At 45.2% G+C, this 24603-nt stretch overlaps 1 protein-coding gene and 1 long non-coding RNA gene across 6 annotated transcripts in view; one reads left to right on the top strand and one right to left on the bottom strand.

The window, feature by feature from the left end:
• Positions 1 to 24603, bottom strand: part of ELOVL6 (ELOVL fatty acid elongase 6) — a 121426-nt gene that overhangs the window by 6930 nt on the left and 89893 nt on the right. For all 5 annotated transcript variants that reach the window (XM_064148496.1, XM_064148495.1, XM_064148498.1 and 2 more), the window contains one exon: positions 21450 to 21581. In XM_064148496.1, coding sequence (XP_064004566.1) covers positions 21450 to 21581 — 132 coding nt within the window. The remainder of the gene's footprint in view (positions 1 to 21449; positions 21582 to 24603) is intronic.
• On the top strand, positions 927 to 23197 carry LOC135178044 (uncharacterized). The gene is made up of 4 exons (XR_010303322.1): positions 927 to 1286; positions 1515 to 1578; positions 6465 to 6541; positions 22017 to 23197. It is a non-coding gene; the product is annotated as an uncharacterized LOC135178044 (long non-coding RNA).

Consider the following 24603-nt stretch of genomic DNA (forward strand, 5'->3'; position numbering starts at 1 on the left):
GTGTGTTTTAAAATCCTCAAGACAACCTCAAAAGCTGAGGTTCACGACACTTCTTATGGTACTTAGACCAGATGGCTCAAGTAAGCCTGCCAAGCCCAGGAATTGTTGACGTAAGTTTTTGTATTTGTTGCACAAATATATTCACAAATGTATCCAGATCTCCAAGCCTGCAGCACTGGTATCTCCAAACAAACTTGCCCTGCTGCTGAGACTCAGTGCACCTTGCTGTGCCCCATCCTTTGCATGCACTCTGCAGCTGAGGGGTGCACCGTGCTGCTTGGTGCTCTTTGGGCTCTGTCAGTGGCATCACAGCTCGTACTCTACAGCCAGGTCAGGCCTAGGGGGAGAAGTGTTACATTCTGGCTCTCACGTCATTACATTTAAGGCCTGGGGTCTCGTTGTGCCATCAGGAAACTCAGGTAACAGTGAGAATTTAGGAAGCTACTACTATTATCTGCTGTGTGTATGGTGGTATTTGCTCTGGGGCTCTATTGCCAGATGAGTCCCCTTGCACTGTGGTACAGGTGTACTGAAGGAGTTCAGCTGAGTCTGGGCTTCTCACTAGCACTGCCCTAAGCAATGCAGATGTTCCCAGGCTTAGGCAAGACAGCAGCTGCTGTGTCTCCCATCCATCCTTCTCTGTGTGCAGAAGGGACAGTGCAGCACTCTCAGCACCTGTACATCTCCACGCAGGGTTATTCCCTCCCAGAAATGCGCTCTCAGCATGCCCTTCTCTTGTCTTTCAGGGGTTGGTCTTTTCCACTTAGCAGAGAATTCTAAAGCCTTCAGCAGGAAATTTGACATGAGGTGCAACTCCTTCTGTGTCTTCTCTCTGGCATTTAGCACATGCCTTTTTTGTTGGAGTTTTTTTTTGTTCTCTCTCAGGAGTTGTAGTTCTCATTCCCAAGATGACAGGAGATCCTGACAGAGATGTGATCTGATCACTTCCCAAGGCACTGAACTCCTCAAGCCAACCAGGGCAGGCTGATGCTTGTTCCTGTGTTTTGGGTGGTGGCAAAACTGGGTGGAGGAAGATCAGGCAGAATATATAATGACATGCTGATTCTCTCACTGGCAAATCCTTCCATAGGGGAGAAGAAGGAAACTTGAAATGATGAAATCAAATAGCTGCAAGCAAAACACCCTTACTTCTGCAGAGGCTGTACTGCTTTTCTAAGCTACTACTTTTAATTAAAGCTTGACAATCAAAGAGAATTTTGTGCCATGAACACAAACTCGGAGGAGAAGAGGACTTGCTTGAGTAAGGCGCAAGTGTTTTTCTAACTGTAAGTAATCTGAGTACGGACACCCCCCAGGGACTTAATCTGGATGGATAACACAGCCAAAGAGTATTTTCCCCTTGGGGATTACAGAGTTTCACTTGACTGTCCTTGAGATTATAAAGATGTCACTCCTCCTGCCTTCTGGTTTAACAACTACTGCAGAGATCTCCTTGGAGCGTGCGCACATGCACTTGCGTGCTCACACGCATTTCCTTTTCTGTCGTTCTGCAGTGCAGTGGTTTCCTCCAGATCCATGCCTTTGGAAGAAGTGACTCCAGCTACTGCTCTACAGAGTGTGAGTCAGACCAATACGAATTTTTTTTATCAGGAAAAGCCAAGTTACATTTGTGTGTAATTCACAAGGGGCAGCTTTATGGATAAGGAGGATGGCAAACTAGAAGTAACGCCTTCCTAGAATCATTACAGTTGGCAAAGACCTCTAAGATCAAGTCCAACCATCAACTCAACCCCACCACATTGTGTCCTGAAGTGCAACATGTTTGTTGAACATCCCCAGGGATGGTGACTTCATGACCTCTCTGGGCAGCCTCCTCCAATATGCCTGGCCACACTTCAAGTAAAGAGATTTTTCTAATATCCAATCTAAAGCTCTCCTGCTGCAGCTTGAGGCTATTTACTCTTCTATTGCTTCTTACTATGGAAAAGAGACTGACCCTCACCTCACTACAACCTCCTGAAAGGGAGTCGTAGAGAGCAAGACAGTCTCCTTTCAGCCTCCTTTTCTCCAGTTCCCTCACCTGCTCCTCAAAAAACCTATTCTCCAACCCTTCACCAGCCTCACTGCCCTTCTTTGGACACACTCCAGAACCTCAATGCCCTTCTTGTAGTGAGAGTCCAAAATTGAATCCATGCCTGAAGGTGTGGCCTTGCCAGCGCGGAGTACAGGGCAGGAATCACTTCCTTAGTCCTGCTGGCCACACTTTTTCTGATTCATTCAATTACCTAAAAAGACTCCATGAGAAGGGAGCTGCTGATGAGCTGTGCTGCATGCCAAAATGCTCCCTTGTCAACAAGCATGCACCATCCAAGACAGAAAAAGAGCTAACATACACCTTCAAATAAGCCTTGCACCCAGACAGCCACGACTGCTTTTTGCACCTCTGCCACTTCATCTTGTTTGTTCTGTAAAGGAAGATCAACCAGCAAATTTCTATCTTGCAAAGACATGATGTGCAGCAGAGTGATGACACTGCTTGCTCAGTAAATCACTTCTGCTTCATTTTGTCCTTGCCCTGCTCTCTGCTGTAGCTTTTGTGAGGTACTGAAACAAACTGCTTACCAAAGCAGTCTGTCTGGTGGGAATCATCAGCCGGGATTTTGGAAATAAGGTAGCAGTGAATTATTGTACAATTACAGCCATCTCCAGTGAGAGAGGCTGATCAGAAACAAACTGTACCTACTAATGCAGCTTTATCATCTATTCAGCCTCAAAACATCCTCCATAACATAATCAGAATGTGTCAAAATTAATACTTTTCCCTCACAAACAAGGGTCTTGAAGCACAACTCAAATACATGCTTAGGTACAGTGTTAAAGAGGGAAACTGAGAGCTAGGCAGCTACCTGATGACCAACTGCTTGTTCCTTTCATCCTAAATCCCAGAAAGGAGGCAAGTACTTGTTTCTCAAAAGCCTTAAGAGGGCAGCAGGTAGCTCAAGACTCCAGTTCAGCTCCAGCTGCCATAGTAGCACTTTTCACTGGCTCAAAGTCTGGCTGGATGGTCAGGCTCAGAGTAGTGGTGAATGGAATTTAATCCAGCTGGCAGACAGTCACAAGTGGTGGCCCCCAGGGCTCAATGCTGGGGCCAGTTCTCTGTAACATCTTTTATCACTGATCTAGGCAAAGGGATGGAGTGCACCCTCAGTAAATTCACAGAGGATACTAAGCTGGGTGGGAGTCTTGATCTGTTTGAGGGCAGAAAGGCTCTGCAAAGGGACATGGCCAGGCTGTATTGATGGCCTAAGGCTAGCTGTAAGATTCAACAAGGCCAAATTCTGGGTCCTGCAACTGAGTCACAACATGCCCATGAGAGCTGCAGCATTGGGCCTGTGTGGTTGGAAAGCTGCCCAGCAGAAAATGACTTGGAGATGCTAGCTGATGGCTAGCTAAACATGACCCAGCAGTGTGCCCAGGTAGCCAAGAAGGCCACTAGCATCCTGGCCTGCTGCCCAGAGAAAAGGTTGAGTTACCATCCCTAAAAGAATTCAGAGGATGTCACCTCAAAGATCTGGGGTGCTGTGGGACATGATTTAGTGGTGACCTGACAGTGCTAGGTTAGTGGTTTCACCTGAAGATCTTAAAGGTCTCTTCCAAGCAAAATGCTTCTATGATTTTATGTAGTAGGCTCAGCAACTCCTGGCAGTAAGAACATTTTTGCTAGGGCTGCTTCCTGTGCAGATCTATTACTGCACTTGGCTTCTGGACATCCCAGTGCAGAATCACTGTACACTGTGGCTTCCATATTTAAAAAAATAATCAAGTTGAGCACAGAATATAGCAAAACTCCCTAAACAGTTTTAGTGCTGTGATAATCATGGGGTGGAAATCCTCTACTCCAGATTTCACCTTTAAACACAGCATGTAAACTGTACCTGGAGTAAAGATGGTGTTGAAGGGGATGAAAGTTTTGACTCTGGCTAAGGTCATAGCTATTTGACTTTTCCATCCTCTGTATACAGCACCAGCAGAGAGAAGCAGGGAACCCACAGACAGCAGGGCTGAGCAAAATTAAGTACTAGCAGGGACTTCAGCCAGAGTCAAAGTCTTACCCAGGCCCACAGGCTGCTCAGCATGGCCCAAACAAAAGGCACCCAGCTGGTTCTACCAGCCCCCGAGGTGCTGAGCTGTCCTATGCTGTGGGTGTGCTGGGCTAGTCTGGCAGTCAAATGGCTGGGCAGCCAGTCTCATGCTGGCTGGAGGAGAGAATTCTGCCATGACCTGCCTTTGCGGCCATTTGTAGCTACAAGTCCCAGCAGATGAATCTGTGCCTCAGGAGCAAAGAGACGTGGCAGGAAGTACCTGGTCCTCCTCTAAATGCCACAACAGTCAGATGGCATTCTGGCAGTCACAGCCCTCAGACTGCAGCCTGCTTGCATCATATGGGTGCGATAGAAAGGGAAGCAGGTTCTTTGGTTGTTCTGTGGCAGTCAGTTTTTCATTTCAGCATGCAAAATAGTTACTGAGGAAGCATTCTGAATTCAAAAGAAATGTTTAAAGGTCAGTGGGTGGAGAAGATGGAGCTCCCTACACCTTCCTTTGTGACAAATCAAACCGTGTTCACCACTCCGTTCTGTTTAGCAGGAGTATGTAGCGGTCGTATCAAGTTTCCCTGCTGCTGCTGAAGAGCTGGTCTCCTAACACAACAAACAGGCCTTTCTGGGCTCTTCTGGTTTAAAGCCTAAGGGCCTCTGCAGAGAGGAATAAGTTGTGCTGCTAAAGCTGTAGCAGAGAAGCATGCAAGTCTGATGGGTCACAGAGGCAGGGTAGCCCCAGACCACGCCTAAGGAAAGTGGTTACTGTAAAGAGGCAACAAAGCACTTCTGTGCTTAGCCAAGCAACAGCAACCACGTAGAAACTAACTGATCCTGGGAAAATGCACCTAGAAAGCAGCTGCAGGAGAAACATTCTATGAACAGAGTTTGTTACAAAGAAATAGAGCTGAAGCCACCTTAGAGAGTTCTGAACGCCCAGATCAGTAAAGAAACTCAAACTGCTGGTTTTAATAAAGCAGCCTGCACTGAGGTGGCTGTAGCTCCATGGGAAGGCACGTTTTAGCAGCTCTCAGTCATTTGCTTGCTGTGCTCTTTGACCAAATCCTAAAAATAACTTTGTGACAAAACAATTTTCCAACAGAATGGGTAGGTTTGGTTTGTAGCTCTCTGGAATTATTTAACAGAATGGATTTAGTCAGAAGCGACCTTAAAGATCACTTGCTGCAACCCTCACCCTGCCATGGGGAGGGACACCTCCTGCTAAAACCAGATTGCTCAAAGCCTCACCTAGCTTGGTCTTAAACACTTCCAGAGAAGACGTGTCCACCACTTCTCTGGGTAACCTTTTTCAGTGTCTTACCATCCTCCTAGTAAAGAACTTCTTCCTAATGTCCAATCTAAATCCACCCTGCTCTAGTTTAAAACCATTGCCCCTTGTCCTGTCACCAAATGCCCTTCATAAACAGTCCCTTTCCACCTATCCTGTAGGCCCCTTCAGCTACTGGAAGGCAGCTATAAGGTCTTCCCAGAGCCTTCTCCAGGCTGAAAGAACTTTTCTCCTATACCTGCTCCAAGTGAGCTTCTTTCCAATCACTCTTGCCTACCGCAGTCTCCTGAAACGTGGTCCCAGAGTATCATCAATAACATGCACCAAGCAGGTGACGTGGCAGGGACAGGGCTAGGTGACAGCAGTCTCAAGAAGGTGATGGATTTTCATTGCTTCAAAGAAAGCTGCCTGCAGGACATTTGTGTCTCTCACAAAACCCTGCTTCAGCCACATGAGCAGGCAGGGTAGTTTCGGTTGTTAAACGACACAGAGGCATCTCTGAAGGATGCAAGCACTGAAGAGGATACTCGCCTTGCAAAGCAGCAGATGGAAAGGTTTTTGCCAAGCTTGCCACAGAATTGTTTTTTGCTATCTGAGCTCAGATAAAGTTAGCAGATCATTGGTGGGAAATGGCCCGTTCCAGGGAGGAAGCACACAAGGAGAGGCCCTACGTATCAAACGGAACAGGAGCTCTGGGAATGTGCATTTGTATGGTGACCATGCACCACACATACAGCTGTAATAAAAGAGATGCCTGAGCTATTATCTGTGCAGTCAGGTGAGGGAGTCAGCTCACAGTGTCCTTGCTGCTTGGCTCTTGCTGCAGTGACTACGCTATTGAATCAGGGGGAAAGATGGAACATCTAATGAACTGTTAGCCTGCTCCCTACCTGAAAGCAATGCTTACACTCGGCAGTGGCTTCAGGTCCAGCAGGAGCAGACTATTCTGGGGAAGTTACAATCATCGAGTTGCTTAGGTTGGAAAAGTCCTCTAAGATCATCAAGTCTAACCATCTTAAAGAGGTTGTCAGAAAGAGAAGACCCTGAAACAAAATTTTAGTAGCTAAATGGGAGGTTTATGTCAGGTTTCTTACCTCATCTCATTGGTTTTGTTTTAAAAGGAAACCATTCCACCGGAGAGAGGGGACTGGTGAGACCTGCTGACACACACCAGCTTTTCAGCATACAGAAGCAAAAGGCAAGTGAGAACTACACTTCCTGGCTAATTTTCACAGAATCACAGAATGTTAGGGGTTGGAAGGGATTTTGAAAGACATCCAGTCCACCTCACCCCACACTAGAGCAGGATTACTTAAAGTAGATCACACAGGAACACATCCAGGTGGCTTTTGAATGTCTCCAGAGCAGGAGACTCCACAACATCTCTGAGGAGCCTGTTTCAATGCTCCAGCACCCTCATGGTGCAAAAGCTTTTCCATATGTTCATGTGGAACTTCAGCTTGCATGCATTGCCCCTTCTCCTGTCACTGGACATCACTGAGAAAAGCCTGGCTTCCTTACACAGGCACGCGTTGACAGGGTATCACAGAGAGCAACCATGGCTCCTGAAGGCCTTCTTTTCTGAGGAGTGGACAGATGTAGGAATGTAGTAAAAGAGCAGCACCAAGCCACCAGAATTGCCAATTGCTTTGCTCTGCTTTCTGATGCCCAAGCTGCTCTTGGGTGCTTGTGAACTGGCTAGGGCTCATTGCAGCTGTTTCTCATCCTCTTTCCATAAAAATGTAGCACCTCTTAACTCTTGTCATGTTCTTCTTTACCCTGTGATGTGCACATCCCTTCACATCTGGCCAGCTCTGCAGAGCAAAGGGAGGAAGAGAACTACTTTCACTGGGCAATGTGCAACACACAATGGTGCAATACTTACTTGGGTTTGTTTTAGAGCTGGATTTTCCAGGTGGAATAAATTCTCCAAAAGAGAAGAGGAATTAATTAAGCCTATAATGATTTAAATACATAGTTTCACTAAAAGGTTATCTCAGGTGTGACTCCTGTCTTACTTTGCCTTGATTGCAGTCAAATGCAGTTCCATGAAATGCTGGATCTTCCTGTATTTAAACTGGCGTAGAAAGCGTAAGGCTGCTCTAGGTTCACCTTTGATTGCAACATCAGATTTTTACTGTATAGTAAGAAACCACAGACTAAGAAACTGTTCATAAAATTCAAATGTGTGGAATGACTGGAAGATTATCATTTGGCTGTTGTTCAGTGACCTACATGGAATTAATGGCTCTTTCTCAAGGAGTTAATGAGAGCTGTGGCTAACTCAGTGCAGTGTGACATGCTCTCAAATCTCACATAAAAGCAGGCTAGAAAAGGATCTGGCACTCACCATCTGAAATGGTCAGTGTGACACAAGGACAGTTTATATGAAGTATTCATATGTATTAATAACTGACTAGGAAAAAAAGCTTTGTCGGGCTGCAAGTGGTTACTATTTTGCTAGTTTTGTGGAACCCAGACTGATGTTTTCCAAAGTAAATCAGTCTTACTTCAGTGAAGGACATACAGCAATATCCATCTAAGTGACAAAAAAGTCTGAAGAAAAAAAAGAATAAAGCTGACTACAAATTTTGTCTCTCAACTCCAAATGTAACATTTAAGAGGCACTTTACAAGCACTTAGAACTTCTTAACAGTCAGGTAACTTGAAATCCTAGAGAGACGCCTGTTCAAATTACAGCTGATGCTGAACTTAGCCCAACTGTTACTTTTACATGAAATGGCAAAGAAAATTAATGCAATTAGCTGCTATTTCATCATCATCTTTCAACATTTCTCAAGTACTTTCAGACAATACTAAGGTTAGTGATGGAGTGAAGGAGACCTGATCTTGATGAAAGATTGCTCTTATAAAACATCTGTAAAGCACCTTCCTGTTTTACCTCCCAGAACTGATCCCTGGAGGATCCTGTCTCTTCAAACACACTAATGATGAAAAGCACATCTCCATTCTCTCCATAGAGCAGACCTTCCTGTTGCCATATCAAAATGTTGCTGCTGTCTGCTTTTCAACAGTCAAGTGACTTACCACTTTCAGCTTGGGTTGTCCACCTCAACAACATTGAGGCAGCAGTTCTGACGTGCCTGTGTGGAGAACCGTTAACTGCTAAGCTAAACAAGGGGACACAGTCTCAAGCTGTGCCAGGGGAGGTCTAGGCTGGATGTTAGGAGGAAGTTGTTGGCAGAGAGAGTGATTGGCATTGGAATGGGCTGCCCAGGGAGGTGGTGGAGTCACCATCCCTGGAGGTGTTGAAGCAAAGCCTGGCTGAGGTACTTAGTGCCATGGTCCAGTTGACTGGCTAGGGCTGGGTGCTAGGTTGGCCTGGATGATCTTGGAGGTCTCTTCCAACCTGGTTGATTCTATGATTCAAAATAAGCTCTTTGTAAGTTCGGCTCTCCTCACATTCAGACCTAACTTTCTTCGAATTTCTTCTGTCTGCATTGGCACCTCTAAGGCCCACAGCTTGTGAATATTTCACAGTCCTTACCTTAACATACTTTACTCTTGCACCAGCCTCATAAAGTGGCTAAGCACAAGACTCATTTTGAAGACAAACAGGTGAGGCAAACCAAAATAAAAGTGTTCCTGTCAAAGACCTGTGTCTGAGCCAGGATGATAAATAATGTGCAACACCATGAGTTGTCATTCAGAGTCCTGCCCACAAGGTCTGTTTTGTGTAAGCAGAAAGAGGTCTAACCTCACTCTGTATTGATGAAAACACTTTTATTGAATTAACAGTAAACACACTTCAGTAGGAGGAATTTTCTTCAGACTCCTTTGACCTACTATAGATTTTCTTTTCAATCTCAAATCCTCCATCTTAATTACCCAAGGTACACTTATATCTTTAAAGACAGCTACTTTATAGCCATAAAGGTCATTGTTACACCTCTTAACATCTTTTTGTTGTCTTCCCATCTGATATTTCAGCATCTTGCTTTCAAGACTTAAAAATACAGACTGATCACACAGAGATACAGTGCAAGTATACAAAGCTGTGCTGCCCTGGAAGCACAAACAGCTAAAAACCTCCCAACCTAGCGAGAAGACCAGATAAGAGCAAGACGTGCCCTACACAGACTCAGGCTCTTGCTTTCCCTTGATATATTCGGCAAACTCCAGGGGGGATTTGGTCTCACACAGCTGAACACAAGCCACAGGGAATGTGAACCTACGTAGTGAGTTTCAAAAGCATCCCTACTTCTCTCTCCCCTCCACTATCCCACTCCTTCAAGTTGCCGATGACCAGATCTTGACATAAAAGAAAACATTTGGATTCTTGTCCCATGTGGAATTTTGGCAGCTTTGTACTGTAGCTGTTTGTATTAATGCTTCCTGCTGATCTCCTGACTTGAGTCAGTGAACTCCAGAAGAAAAGCAGGTATGGACCAAAACTGACTGTGGGGGGTGTTTAACTCCTTGTGACATGGCCAGCTACAAAAATCATGCTACCGAGGAGGGAAATTCAATGCAAATATTCTTAAAAACTCCTGTTTTCCTTTACTAATTCTCTCAGATAATAAAACCACAAAAATACAGATTTTAACCTCACCCACCAGTAGCTGGTTCTGTGGGAAGTTCATTTTGAAAGGTTTCTACCTACCCAGGTCTACAAAGTGTAAAACCAAAGACATAACCAGTGAGTAAAAGAGACAACAGCAGAACCATAAACTCTCACTGCAAAGTGAGGAGAGAAAAAAACTCTTGTTATTTCAAAGCCAGTCTTGCAGAGGACTGAAAGGCTTGGGTTTTTTTGTATGGCTGGGATTTAGGACTGTCATGACATTATTATGCACCTGAGCTGAACTCCTCTCTGCTCTATACTGCTTGCATTTCACTGAGAAATAAAAAACAGAATCATAGAGAGGTTTGGGTTGGAAGGGACCTCTAAAGGTTAGCTAGTGCAAGGCCCCTGCACTCAGCAGGGACACCCTCCATGAGATCAGGTTGCCCTGTTGAGCCTCACCTTGAGTATCTGCAAGGACAGGGCCGAAACTGCCTCTCTGGACAACCTGTTGCACCACTCTCATGGTAAAGAACTAGCTCCTAGAATCCAGTCTAAATACGCCCCCCTCTAATTTCAAACCATTGCCCCTTGTCCTATCACTACAGGCCTGGCTATCATTTTTCCATACTTTAACAAAAGTAACTTTGGGCACAGATGTGCAAACACGTTACTGACTATCTTCTGGTGTTGATGAACCATGGCAACTGCTTACATGCCCATCCTGTCCCTGGTCATTTTAACGTAGAACTAAAATTTAGTGTAGACCTGCAGAATCAGAGAGAGGTTTGTGCTACCATTTTTTAACCTCTTTGTGTTCAACCACATGCTCAGTTACCACAATTCAGGTAATTGGATGCACACCAACTCCCTTGTGCCTTTGTCCTCCAAGGCCTAATCTAGTGATAAAAATTATTTGGGACCATTATTTAGTCCCTAAAAATGGCAGAAGCATTTAAAAGCTATGGAAGAAGTGCCTTGGTCCCATGATACACTTTTTTTCCCTATAGTAACCGACACCTTTAAAAGCAGCTTTTAAAACCAGTGAACAGAATGAGCATTAAAAAGCACTTGTGTTAACCTCATATTTTACACAGAGATCACCCTCTTCAGTCCATCCATGTGTCAGAAAGCCCACAAGGTGCCTATGTTCTCCATAACGACCACATTATTGTAATTAAGAGCACAGCCTTCACAAATGTTTTAGACTGTTTATAGCTTCCTGAAAGTTAGAAATAACAAAAACTTTCGTCCCTCACTTCAAGTTTTACCTCTCCAGATGAGAGAAACTCAAGATTTGAAAATGTTGAGTCTCTTTAATGAGGACTCAGTGTGAGGGCCACTATCTGTGGCTCTTCTCTGCTTTGAGCTCCCTGTACCTACAGGTCCCACAGTGAGCTTCCTTGGTCTTCCTGCATTGGAGCAGCTGCACCACTCACTCTGCAGCCAGGCTGCCACTTCCTTGCTGCCAGCCCAGTTGTGCTGATTTGGGTGGGTGCACAGCTGGACTGGTGAACAATGGAGCTAAAACAATCTCTCCTCCACTTCTGGGCTTTTCCTTTGTGTTTGTTTTAATGACACGATGTCATTGCTTTCAGTCACAGCAAGGAAAATAAAGACAGTCAAAAGTTCAAAATGCAGCACCAGTTTGAGCAGTTACTTTGCTCTGGGCAGTAATTTAAAAGATGAGATACTGGTTTTGCATCGCTCTGCTGGATATTTGGGAAAGTTTTCTTTACTGAAAGGGTGGTCAGGCATTGAGAGAGGCTTCCCAGGGAGGTAGTGTATTCTTTACCCCTGAAGCTGTTCAAAATAAGCCCAGACATGGCACTTCAGAACACGGTTTAATGGGCACAGTGGTGCTGGGATGATGATTGACCTTAGAGCTTTTTTCCAACCTTAATGCTGCTGTGGCATTTACGTAGTCGTCATCATCTCAAGGGTACCAAGGATTTAACATGGCCCAACAGAAAAACTTTCCTTCTAACATGCTGCCGACCTGCTCCTCAGCCTCTCCCCCTGCCTATCTCCTGCCTAGGTGGGTCTCATAGCTGCCCACCGAGTCCTCGCTTGCCCTCTCTGAAGGTCTTATTCAAGGTGGAGCCCAAGCCACAGTATTGCTAAAGAAAAATGGAAGAAAAAGGGGCAGATGCTATTTTCAGTCAGTAGTACTGGAAATGCTTTGTAATGAACAAAAGTTGTGCTGATCTTTGCAGTTTTTATCATTGCTTTTAGCAGAAGACTTCTTTGCACAAGCTCACACACACTTGGAGATTTGGATTCAGTCCCATCAAAAACCCAAAGCAAAACTGGGAAGAATTTCCCTTCAATCTCTAAAAAAAGAACCCCCTCACCAAAGCAAACAAACAAGCTCAGCTTTGCAGCCCTTCCTACTGTGTCTGATGCAGATGTCTGCCTTAGCAAGCTTTTCAATGCAAATCACTTGAATTTTCATCTGGGAACAAAACCTGAAGCCAGGCCAGCTCAGAGCGATTGCAAAACTGTGCAAATATTTCACCTGGGTCTAAGAAATAATCAATCATTCATGCAGGCTTATATACCCATAGCATATGCATACTTGCCTGGGTGGTTTTTACTTCCCCATGTGATAAATTCTGGGTAGGGAAATGAGGTATATTGAAGTGACAGCTCACTCCGCAGTTTTCAAGTGAGGGCAGATACTGTGCTCCTTGCATCAGTCTTTTTTTCTCCTTGGCAATAAATCCCTCAGTGTGGGGCTACTCCCTTCAGCCCTTCCCTCTGGTGGGCAGATTTTCTAGTCAAAACTCACCTGGCTCCCAAAGCCATTTCTTTGTCCTTTTTACTGACAAAACTGGAATGAAAGCCAGGCTTAACTCATTTCCTTCCTTCTCCAGGGACCTCATTAAGCATATCCAAACAGTGACATCTCTGCTGGGCTCTGGATCAATGGACGCTGTCATCTGGAGATTTTAATCACATTAACACCACAGCAGAGTAAAATCCATCTGATTCTCCCTTGCTAAAGTGGCAAGCTCAACACTTCTGCCAACTGCTGCAACTACTACTCTGAAGGCTTACTTACATATGTGGATAAAACCCCCATCTATCACAGCTACCACCTTCCAGTCTCTCCTCATGGAGCCTGAATTCCCTCACCACTAAACCTAATCTGATCCCCCAAACCTGCCTTCTTTATGATTGGGCTTAGCTACATTCAGACAATCCTGAGGACCACAGCATAAAAATGCTCAATAAAGCAAAGCTCTGTGAGCCCATGGAAGAACCTGCACTGCTTATAAAGCATAGGAGAAAATCAGATGCCAGGGCTAGATTCCTACAAGTCTCTTCAACAGAGCAGATAACTGGAAGTAAGAAGGGTTATACTCTCATGGAGAGCCTTACACAGAGCACTCATTGGCCTCTCAAGGCCCTTTGGGGTTTGGTAGAGACAAACAAGGAGCAATGGTCAGGCTGAAGGGCAGCTGCACTCAATCATCACCTCAGGAACATCAAAGAATAGCAGAAGTTGCTTACAGGGGCAGCCACGTAACAGTGCACTGCTGAAAAACATGTAGCTGGTTTTGGTCAACAAATGAAAAATGATTTTTCAGCTCTACCCATGCATCCCTGCATCCTGTCTGGCTTCTAAGGAGTCAGTTACAAGCTAATCAATAGCAATTACCTATCATCCAGCCCTGTCCTCCTCAGTGTGCTCTTACCTCACACTACCCTCCGGTTATCTGGCACATGGAGGGCAGCGACTTGCAGGAACTTGATGAAAGCTGTTATTTCTTGAGCAATAGCTCACTTTTCTATCACTAAATAATGATTGGACTTTTGTTGTAGCTGATTATCCCTGGCACCATGCCCCTCTGCTCTGCCCTGGTGAGGCTGCATCTGGAGTACTGTGTCCAGTTCTGGGTCACTCGGTTCAAGAGGAACATAGAACTGTTTGAGAGAGTCCAGCGCAAAGCCACAAAGATGATGAAGGGAATGGAACATCTCTGTTACAAGGAGAGCCTGAGGGAGCTGGGGCTCTTCAGCTTGGAGAAAAGGAGACTCAGAGGTGACCTCATCAATGTTTATAAGTATGTAAAGGGCAGGTGCCAGGCAGATGAAGCCAGGCTCTGCTCAGTGAAGCCCAGTGATAGGACAAGGGGCAATGAGTGGAAGTTGAGGCATAGGAAGTTTCATGTAAACATGAGGATGAATCTTTCCACTGTGAGGGTGACAGGACACTGGAACAGGCTGCTCAGGGGGGCTGTGAAGTCTCCCTCTCTGGAGATATTCAAAACCTGCCTGGATGCACTCCTGCATGATCTGGTATAGGAGACCCTGATCTGGCAGGGGGGGTGGACTGGATGAGCTTTTGAGATCCCTTCCAGCCCCTGACATTCTGTGACTCTGTGAAAGCTGGATATTCAATGAGATATCAAGAGATACTTCCTGTTTCTCAGATACTTCTTTCAGCAAGTTGTGACTGCAGCTAAATTACTAAAAAGATTAAAAAAAAAAATCAATCAATTTTCAACTTAAGCCCTGTGTTTGGTACAAAAATCTTCTATGAATTAAAGAATCCATCTCAGGATTGCTAAAGCAGCCTGTGAGGATTCATAAGCACAGCACACTTCTTAAGCAACCCTTAATGAATGCTTCAGGGGCATTTGGATTTGTTCCTGTGTCATTACTGGGACTATTCTCACCATCCAACATTACCTCAAGAACATCTGAGAGTAACAGTAATGCTGCAGTGATTTAGATGATAATCCAAAAAGAAAGTGGCCTATCTATTTCTGCAGGATAAATTAAAGATGCTTACAGGATCAAATGTATCAAGTTGGTAAAGTAACTGTCATTTTTAGCCTGAAAATAAATGTATTGAGGAGTTTAAAATTATCCTAGGCAAATAAAGCCCCAAAGTAATAAAGTAAAAGATTTAGCAGAGAATCCAACTGACCAATGGAGGTAGCCAGCACTAAAGCTGTAAACCAGGCAGAGAACAAAGTAAGCACAATCTAAGTTTCAGGAAAAGACTAGCATTTGACAGAATAAAGAAGGCTTAAAGGAGCTAAAAGTTATAATGTGGCTATAATGAGCTGTCCAGATCCATTATTTGAGCGGCAATTACAGCCCTGGAATTACTGATACCTCTTTTTCACTCTGTCCTCCCCCAGACAGTGCTCTCCAGCAAGCATCTAGAGCAGTTTGGATCTCAAGGCTTTGCCCACAGTCAGTAAATAGCAGCTGTATTTTATTTATTCAGAAAGATGCTGAATGGTGCAGGCTACAGGATGCACATTGGGCTACAAGAAGCTAAACCTCACTGCAAAATGGTGACCTTGCTAAACCATGACACCTGCATGCAGCCCTGCAAAGGAGGACCTGGGAGTGCTGATAGACCACAGGTTCACCATGAGCCAGCAACATGCCCTCATGGCTAAGATAACCAGTGGTATTCTGGGATGCATGAACAACAGTGTAGTCTGTAGGTTGAGAGAGGTTGTCCTTCCTCTTATACTCTGCCCTGGTGAGGGCACACCTGGAACACTGTGTCCAGTTCTGGGCTCCCCAGTTCAAGAGAAACAGAGATCTCCATTGGAGAGAGTCCAGTGGAGAGCCATGAAGATTATCAGGGAACTGGAGCATCTCTCTTACAAGGAGAGGCTTGGAGACCTGAGGCTCTTTAGCTTAGAGAAGAGCAGACTGAGAAGGGATCTTATTAAGGCTGATGAGTATCTAAAGAGTGGAGGTCATGAAGACAGGGCCAGGCTCATTTCAGTAGTAGCCAGTGATAGGACAAGAGACAGTGGGCACAAACCAGAACACAGGAGGTTTCACGTGGACTGAAGGAAACATTTCTTTACTGTGACAGTGCCAGAGCCCTGGAGCAGGCTGCCCAGAGAGGCTGTGGAGTCTCCTGCTCTGGAGAATTTCAAAACCTGCCTGGATGTGTTCCTGTGCAACCTGCTCTAAGTGACCCTGCTTTAAGAGTGGAGCTGGACTAGATGATCTCCAGAGGCCACTTCCAGCCCCCACCACTCTGATTCTGTGTGACCACTGCTCCATTTGGCAGCATTTATTAACATGCCTGTCTGCGGATGCAATGTTGGATCTGACAGGTCACACAAACTAGCACCTCTCAGGGTTTTACTCCCACTGTCTCCCAAAAAAAAGCCCCACACAAGCTGTTGGGGACTTACTCAGAATTAAATAGAGATTTCTGTTCTCAAGGGATTTCTGCATGGGGGAAGGACCTTTTATCAGGCACACAGACTAAATGCTAAGACAGAGTGAAACACAGAAGTAAGGCCAGAGAGGGACAGATGGGAGGTTTGATTTCTTTTGAATGAATTATCTATCCTCTCCATTCTTAAGCCACCAAACAGATGTTCTTTATTCCTCAAATACACTCCCCAGTCTGCTCCCCATTTAAAATGGAGAGGAAAAGCCACACTCCTGGGGAGGGGATATGCTTTGAGTATAACCTCAATGCTGAGTGGTGGCCTGCAAGAGCTCCTGTGAGCTAAGATTGGGGGATCTCCTGAGAAAGGTATAAATCAAGGTGAAAAACTGAGTGTCACCATTCCTGTTGATTGTGAGAGAAGGGAGAGAAAAAACAAAATGAGCACAACAGCTGCTTTCCAAATCATGCATGCAACCCACTTTGCTAAGACATTCAGTTTTGCACCAATAAAGACAAGCAAGTAAGAAGAAGCAAAGAAGAGTTTTTCCACAAAGGAAGCTCAGTTTAGCACTTAAAAAAACAATTTTAAGCTGTTTATCATTATCTTCTTTAAAATAGCATCAACCAGGAGAAATAATGAATTCTGTGTGAATTTGGTTAGAACAGCAAGACCAGTTTGCATTCAAAATTACTCTGATGGACACAGCAGCCATGGCAGAGTGAATAAAGAGGTGAGATTTGAGAAGAGGATGGCCTCACCAGTTTGTCTAGGAATGAAGATAATTTGTCATGGGATGTTCTTAGAATAAATAAGGTACATACTGGAGATGCACCTCGCACTTCAACAATGGCTAACAGCCTGTTTCATGGGTACTTCGGGCTGTTCCCTAGAGACAGAGTTGGGGACAGCAGGTTTTGGGTTGTGTTTCAGTGAGGCAGGCCACTGCAGGTGAGTTAGCTCACTGCAGAAAAGAAGGCTCCAGGGACACTTCATAGTGGCCTTCCAGTCCCTAAAGAGCCCTACAGGAGAACTGGGGAGAGGCTAGAGAAGACCTCAGGGGAACCTTGTAGCTGCTTTCCAGTACCTGAAGGAATCATACAGGAAGGCTGAAGAGGGACTTTCTGTAATGGTGTCTAGAAACAGGACAAGAGGGAATGGTTTTAAGCTGAGGCAGAGTAGGTTTAAACTGGACCTTAGGAAGATCTTCTTCAGAATGAGAGTGGTGAGACACTGGAACAGGTTGCCCAGAGGATGCCTCCTCCCTGGAGTGCTTGAAGCCAAGTCAGATGAGGCCTTGAGCAACTGAGTCTAGCTGCAAAGCATCTCTGTCCATGGCAGGGAGGTCGAAGTAGATGATCTCTAAGGTCCCTTCCAGCCTATGCCATTCTATGATTCTTTAGTCCTATAGAAGTAAGACTCTAGCAAGCATTTTACTAATTCAAGTCCTCCAGAGTGTCCTGCTGAGTATATGCATTAATGCTCTAAAAATACAGGGAATATTTCACATGGAATTCACTTGTTCTTAAATTATATAAGATTGTGAACCCACCTTTAATGCTATTTATCAATTTCAACATCACTTGGCAAATATTTCTCTTTTCAGTGATTTGCTTTCTCTTTGCATGCATTCTCAGGACTCTTAGAAAATTTTGGAGTATTGCAGACAACAATTGCAGCAACACAAATTAAATTGTGTTTTAATCTCCAGGGCAAGTTATCTGACACAGGCCATAAATTTGAATCGTCTTTCATCAGATTTCCTCTGAAATGAAATTGAGTCACAAATCCAAGCAACTGAAATCCTTTTGTTAAACTTAGCCTTTTCTGCTCAGTCCAGCTCAGGCCTGAGAGATGTTCCAAGCTGCCTCCTCAAAAGCTCCCTGTTGAACAAATGCAAACCCTCCCACAAAATGCTGCTGTGCTTGCAGAAACAGATCAATTGCACCAGTCTCATAAAAGCAAAGTGAGCCACCTTCTTCTTCAAATGTAAGACTTGCTGCTGTTGGGATTCTTCACTTTTTGAGGCTTCAGTGAGGCTTTAAGGCAAGCAGCTGGTGACCTTTCAGCTATGCCCAATACCATCTCTACAGTTTTGAGAGAAAGAGCTTCCTGGGAAAAAAAAAGACATCTGGAAATCCTGTACTGACATCAACTGATTTCCACCACTGGTACAAAGCATAGATGAACTTGAATGAGAATCTAAGTGATCTCAGGCAGTAAGAGTATAAAAGGTCTTACAAATACCCAGCTGAGATGTAATCACAACATGAATTAATAACCTTGTATCCATCTGCGAGTCCTGGTCTCAGCATTGCTGATCTCCAGAGATGCCAGCATGACACTGATATACTCCGAGTGTAAAATTCAATGAAGGACCCTAATTTTACATTCAAAGTGTCACAGACATAAAACTGACAACTTAGAATCAGTATGCTTTTATTTTAACCCCGGGAAACATTCTGGAGTGTAAGGCTGAGTGTCACTTTGATGTGTAGGTGAATCAATAACAGCTTCCTTGGCATCTTGGGAGACTGAAAAAGCAACTTGTGTCAGCTTCCTAATAGGGGGTTCCCACTGACATGGAGCAACCCAGACCTCAGTACAAAACCCAGCTGGGCAAATACACTTAACAGAAGCATAGAAAGCAAAACAAAAGCCTGGAAACATTTCAGACAAGAATAAATCTTCAGTGCTAATAACATGTCAACAAACCTGCTAGGGAGAAAGAAAAAACAAAAAAGAAACCCCAGAACCCAACAATATCCCAAACTAATTTCTCAGCAAAAGATTGCAGAAGATGTTTTCACAGTGGTTTCCAAGTGAAAAGCAAGATTTACTGTCCTTGCTCCTACAGGAGTTTTCACTGAGAAATGGTAACTTCATTCCAAACACGAAGTGTCCAAGCTAGTCAATGCTTCCAAAGAGAAATAAATAAAGCTGCTTTTCTGCCTCAGAAATCCTGCTGGCTGTCAGTGTTGACACAAAACTCGCTCTTGACCGAGCTCTTGAATGCTCAGCAAGCTCAGTAGGGTGCTGTCGCTGTTTTGTTTATTTATAAGCATGGCAAATGTCCTACTGTAGCTGCTACCACATTTAAATGATCCTGGCACGAGGGAGGCGTAAGGAATACATTCTGAAGAAGGACCATGTCATTGCCTGGCAGGCAGTCTCCTTTTTTGTGTGTGTGTGTTTTGTTGTGGGCTTTTTTTTAGCCCCCAAAGCATCTTTCCAGCCTCTACTAAGTGTTACTATTTCTGTGGATGTTTCAATCAGGTAGGAGTGCTAAAAGAGAGACAGATAAACAAAGACTCCGGAAAAAAGCATCACACTGACCTTGAGGCAGAGGGCTCCTCAGGCAGGGTGTTTCGGCTTGGCAGAACCGCTCACAGCAGACATATTACTTACGTGTAATTGCTTACAGACCCTAATAGCAAAACTGTTAGGCACAACCAGAATTACAGCAGCAAATGCACCCAGATGAAAAATATCAGTTTTCAGAGAGTGTTAGAACTCGCTCTCCAAGTTACCCAGACTGCTCACAAGTTTGTCTGCACTAAAGTGTTTTTTAATAGGTATCACTAAACTATTACAATCAAGCCAATGCAAAGTCCTCCTGTTAGCTGGATGAGACAAGCTAGAAATACAGGTTATATTCCTCACCAGAGCTCTAGACAGTGAAGGAAAAGATCATAGAATCGACCAGATTGGAAGAGACCTCCAAGATCATCCACTCCAACCTAGCACCCAGCCCTGTCCAGTCAACTAGACCATGGCACTAAGTGCCTCATCCAGGCTTTGCTTGAACACCTCCAGGGATGGTGACTCCACCACCTCCCTGGGCAGCCCATTCCAATGCCAATCACTCTCTCTGGCAACAACTTCCTCCTAACATCCAGCCTAGACTTCCCCTGGCACAACTTGAGACTGTGTCCCCTTGTTCTGTTGCTGGTTGCCTGGGAGAAGAGACCAACCCCCACCTGGCTGCAACCTCCCTTCAAGTAGCTGTAGACAGCAGTAAGGTCACCTCTGAGCATCTTCTTCTCCAGGCTAAACAACCCCAGCTCCCTCAGCCTCTCCTCACAGGGCTGTGGCCCAGCTGCCTCACTTTTACTCCTGACTCCAGCAGCTATAGAGAATGTGAACCTGACTTTACCTGACAGCTAGAGAGATGGGCAGCACCCAAAGCCAGCCTTGCCCAGAGAAGCAATGCTTTTGCTAACATTTACAAGCTCTTTGTGAGGGAGTAACCAGAAGCCAGATTCTGACTCCAGTCGAAGTCATCTAATTTACCTGTCACCAAAGCAGTGACTTTACCTCCCTGTAATGGAGATCAGAGCCTTGAGTATGTATTCCATATGTGCATGCATATAAATGTAGTACCAGCTAGTAAGTTAACATCTTAATGTGTGGATTTCCATTTGTAGCTTGCATGGTAAATCTATTGCAGTGATCAGTGCTTTCCTACCTGTCCTCACTCTATTTTCATGTTTGTTCTTCAAGAGGGTTATTGATTTCTCTCCTTTTTAAATGCTGTATGATTTGGCAAGTCAAAGGGGATCACCTCACTGGTGAGGAGCAGATCAGGACACAACCCTGAATAGTAGAACTAAAGAAATGCCATGGCTGGGTGAGCTGGTTGTCATGTTATGAGCACTACTGTATGTGAAGAATCACAGAATAAACCAGGTTGGAAAAGACCTTTGAGATCATTAAGTCCAACCTACCACCTAATACCTTCTAATTAACTAAACCATGGCACTAAGTGCCTCATCCAGTCTCCTTTTAAGTATCTCCATGGATGAGGACTCCACCACCTCTGCAGGCAGCCAGTTCCAATGCCAGTCACTCCCCAGTTTAAGAGGGACAGGCATCTGCTGGAGAAGGCTAAGGGACCTGAAGCTTTTTAGTCTGGAGAAGAGAAGACTTAGAGGTTTATATATATTTGAGGGCTGGGAGTCAGGACGAGGGGGGACAGGCTCATCTCACTTGCTGCCTGTGATAGGACAAGCAGCAACAAAGGCAAACTGCAGCACAAGAGGTTCACCGCAACACAAGGAGGAACTTCTTTACAGTAAGGGCCACAGAGCACTGGAATGGGCTCCCCAGAGAGGTTGCGGAGTCTCCTTTTCTGGAGACTTTCAAGGCTCATCTGGATATGTTCCTCTGTGACTTGAGCTAGATTGTGGTCCTGCTCTGGCATGGTTGTTGGACTCGACGATCTCTTTGGGTGCCTTCCAACCCCTGACATCCTGTGATCCTTCTTTCTGTGAAGAACTTCTTCCTAACATCCAGCCTAAACCTGCCCTGGCACAGCTTGAGACTGTGTCCCCTTGCTCTGTCACTGATTGCCTGAGAGAATCAGTACCCAAACCCCTCTTCAGGGACTGCTGTCAAAGGTGTGAAGAAATGCCTACCTGAAGACAGCAAGGCTCAGGGACCAGAGCACTAGTGGCTTCCTCAGTTCAAATTTTGCTCGTTTGTTCATTAGGTGCCGACCACCAAATATAAAGGCAGCATACAGAGCCGAAAACAGGAATGATTTCTTCCTGCAAAACAAAACCAGAAAACATCTGTCAAGTATTTAATGAGTATCAGACACACAGCAGAGTCACAGCTCGACACAACTGTCAAAGGCTTGTGCATTCCCTTGAAAGGAAACTCTTCCGAAGGTGCTCCTGCTGAGATTATTGCCAGTGTATGAACCTACCTGCCTGCACACTGGGCCAGGCGCTGACAAAACTGACCCTGGGTTAAAAAGGACAGCCAATTTTGGCTCCACTTCATCCCCAGCTTCTGAAGACTGAACTTACACGAGGCACAGAACAGACACTGCAGAGCCCAGACACACTTCTACAACACTGCTGACCCTTGAACCAGTTGATCATGTTTTGCAGCTCACTTATCTTTTTCACATCAGTATTTGTTTCCTTCAGGCTCCTTGCTACCTGGCAATTTAATTTCCTATTTTTTCCTCCAAGCAGATACTTGGGAGAACATCAGCCTTGCAACACAATGTGAAGAGCCTCATGAAAAGCAGAGAGCCAGCAAAGAGAGGTAAATAGTCCCATTAAGCAACAAGCATGCTGAGTGGCATGGCCCTGCTGCACAAGCCCTGCCTGTGAGCGCTGGTACAGTAAAATCAGGCAATTTGCTGAAAGGCAAAGCAGAATTCGGTTAAGGAACCTCAGTGACACTCAGAGAATTGTAACTTTCATTTTTAAAACTGCCTGATAGTAGCCCAGCCAGCAATAATCAGTAAATACTTGAAGTCTGCTGCCATAATTCATTGCAAATCAACCAGAGCTCAAAAAATATATTCATCCTGGGACTCATTTCCACGCAATAGCGCACTAAGACGTAACGATGTACAGCATTAATGCTGGCCTAACTGGATGGGGGTGTATTTAGGAACATCTTTTTCTCTACAAAATCTATATTCACAAACATCAACAGACTGTGGCTTTTTACCAAGAGAAGCTTGTTCTTTCTGGACAAAGAAAGCTTTCTTCAAAAAAGAAAGATCAAAACACTCTCAAGAAAGTTAAATACTTCATTAATAGCCAAAAGAAAAGGTAGTAGCAAGTTACAAGATATCAGAGTCTTTCTGATGCTGGAATGCCAAGATGTGGAAGTGGCAGACAGACCTGATATCAGGGCACAGCACACTGGCCAGGGAGGTTCAGTCTCATGGTAGCCTTATAGAGTTTTTACAGGATGTACCCCTAGTGTCACCACTGGTGCCAAGTAGGTGTCATCTCAGGGTTCTTCCATTGTGATTAGCCACCTGAGGACATACCATGGCAAGGGATACAGACAGCACAGCATGGTCCTGAAGGCCAAGTGTCCTGGTTTTCTTGGGACAGAATCCCAGACAATGGCTGCAGGCCATTAGCAGCTCTGAGTCAGCCAGGACAGCTGACTGGAATTCTCTCCAGATGTATCCCAGACCACGAGCATCCCATTCAGTATAAAAGGAGCAGTTCGTGAGAAGAGAGGTGCCTTGTTAGAGCCTCCTGTTCGGGTTCCTCCTGATCCTGCTCCTCTTCCTTCTACTCTTGAGGACTGCCTTTCTGGATATTGTAACTTCTGCTCTTTTGCTGGGCTGAACATAACTCTGTATACCTTGTGTTGCCATTGGTATTGACTTGGCTGTTTCATTAAATCCAGTTTTATTTTAACCTGTGGGTCTTCTCTGCTTCTCCTGATCCCCCTTTTCTGCTGCAGAGGGGTCACTGAGTGACAGACTAACTGCTCTAGAGTTTAGCCCGAGATACAGGCTAAGTGTGGACACCAATCCATGCATGCAGCACAGAATGGCATGGCACAGCACAGCCCATGGTGTGATGGACAACAGGCTTCCCATGAGGGCCATGAAAGCTAAGAAAAGCTCTAGCAGCTCATCTGATATACAGAGAAAGCAGAGCACATGCAGTCTTTGCTGGAGAGAAATTAGTTTCATGAGCTTGAAAGCTAAGTGAAAGGGAAGTCCAAAGAGACAGGGGTCTATCGGTATGCATGCAGCAGCAAGCCATTTTCTGCCCACTTAGAAACTCCTGTTCTATTAACATACCTGTGTTACAAATGCCTAACTGCAGGAAACCCCAACTGGTGCTCTGCACTGAGAAGGGAGGACCCAGTTCCTATGGTCTCCTGGGTGAGCTTTAACGGACGGAAGTCCCAGGAAGACCAGAATGACCACAGAAGCAGAGCCCTCTCATCTTGCACACCAAGATGGTCTGATTGTCATGGTAATGTTTAACACAACCAAGTTTTGAAAACCACAAGGCCTCAGCCCTCATTCCTCTCACAATAGAGAGGAACACATCTCACTTCTCTAGAGTCTTGAGTTTCAGTCAAGGAAGGGATTGAATTACCATATTTGACAGAATGATTGCAGTTTAGCTTGGCTGGAGGTCAGTAAATATTTGTTAACTGGTTTGGGGAGAGATGAACCACTTCAAACTTGCTCACACCAAGCCACCTAAATGCTATGACAAGATTTATGGGTTACAGGATAGGAGCAGAGTCTCAGCATGAGAATCTCCTTCCACCTGCAGCCTCTTTGGCAGCAGTGTGCAGACCAACCTGGGCATGGGCAAGGGAAGGCAGAAGGGATATGATGGGCTGTATCACAGTCTGCAGTGCTGTCCTGGCTGCCCTAGGTCAGTGGGAGAAAGATGCCCATTCTTCATGCTTCTGTCTCTCCAGTTCCACCAAAGTCTTGGCTCAGAGCGCTCAGCGCAGTCAGGCAGCAGTGCACACAGGGAGGGAGGCAGACACATATACACACATAGGGCCACTCAAGAAAAGCCAGCTGCAGGAGCCCCACAGCAGGGACTCCACAGCCCCATGCCACGGGAAAGGTATGTGCTGCTTCACCTTATGGGACTACCTCATCCCAGAAGGAAGATTGCACCGGCCCAGGAATGGAGCTGCAAAGCAACCAAGAGCAGTGAGAGGATGTCACCTCCAGCAGTGCAAGAGGACATCTTGCTGCAGAAGAGACTGCACCAGTGCTGCCAGGCAGCTGCCAACGGGACATGGGCTATGCAGGCTCTCAGGGTCTGA

The sequence above is a fragment of the Pogoniulus pusillus genome, chromosome 9 (assembly GCF_015220805.1).
Source record: "Pogoniulus pusillus isolate bPogPus1 chromosome 9, bPogPus1.pri, whole genome shotgun sequence".
NCBI lineage: Eukaryota > Metazoa > Chordata > Aves > Piciformes > Lybiidae > Pogoniulus > Pogoniulus pusillus.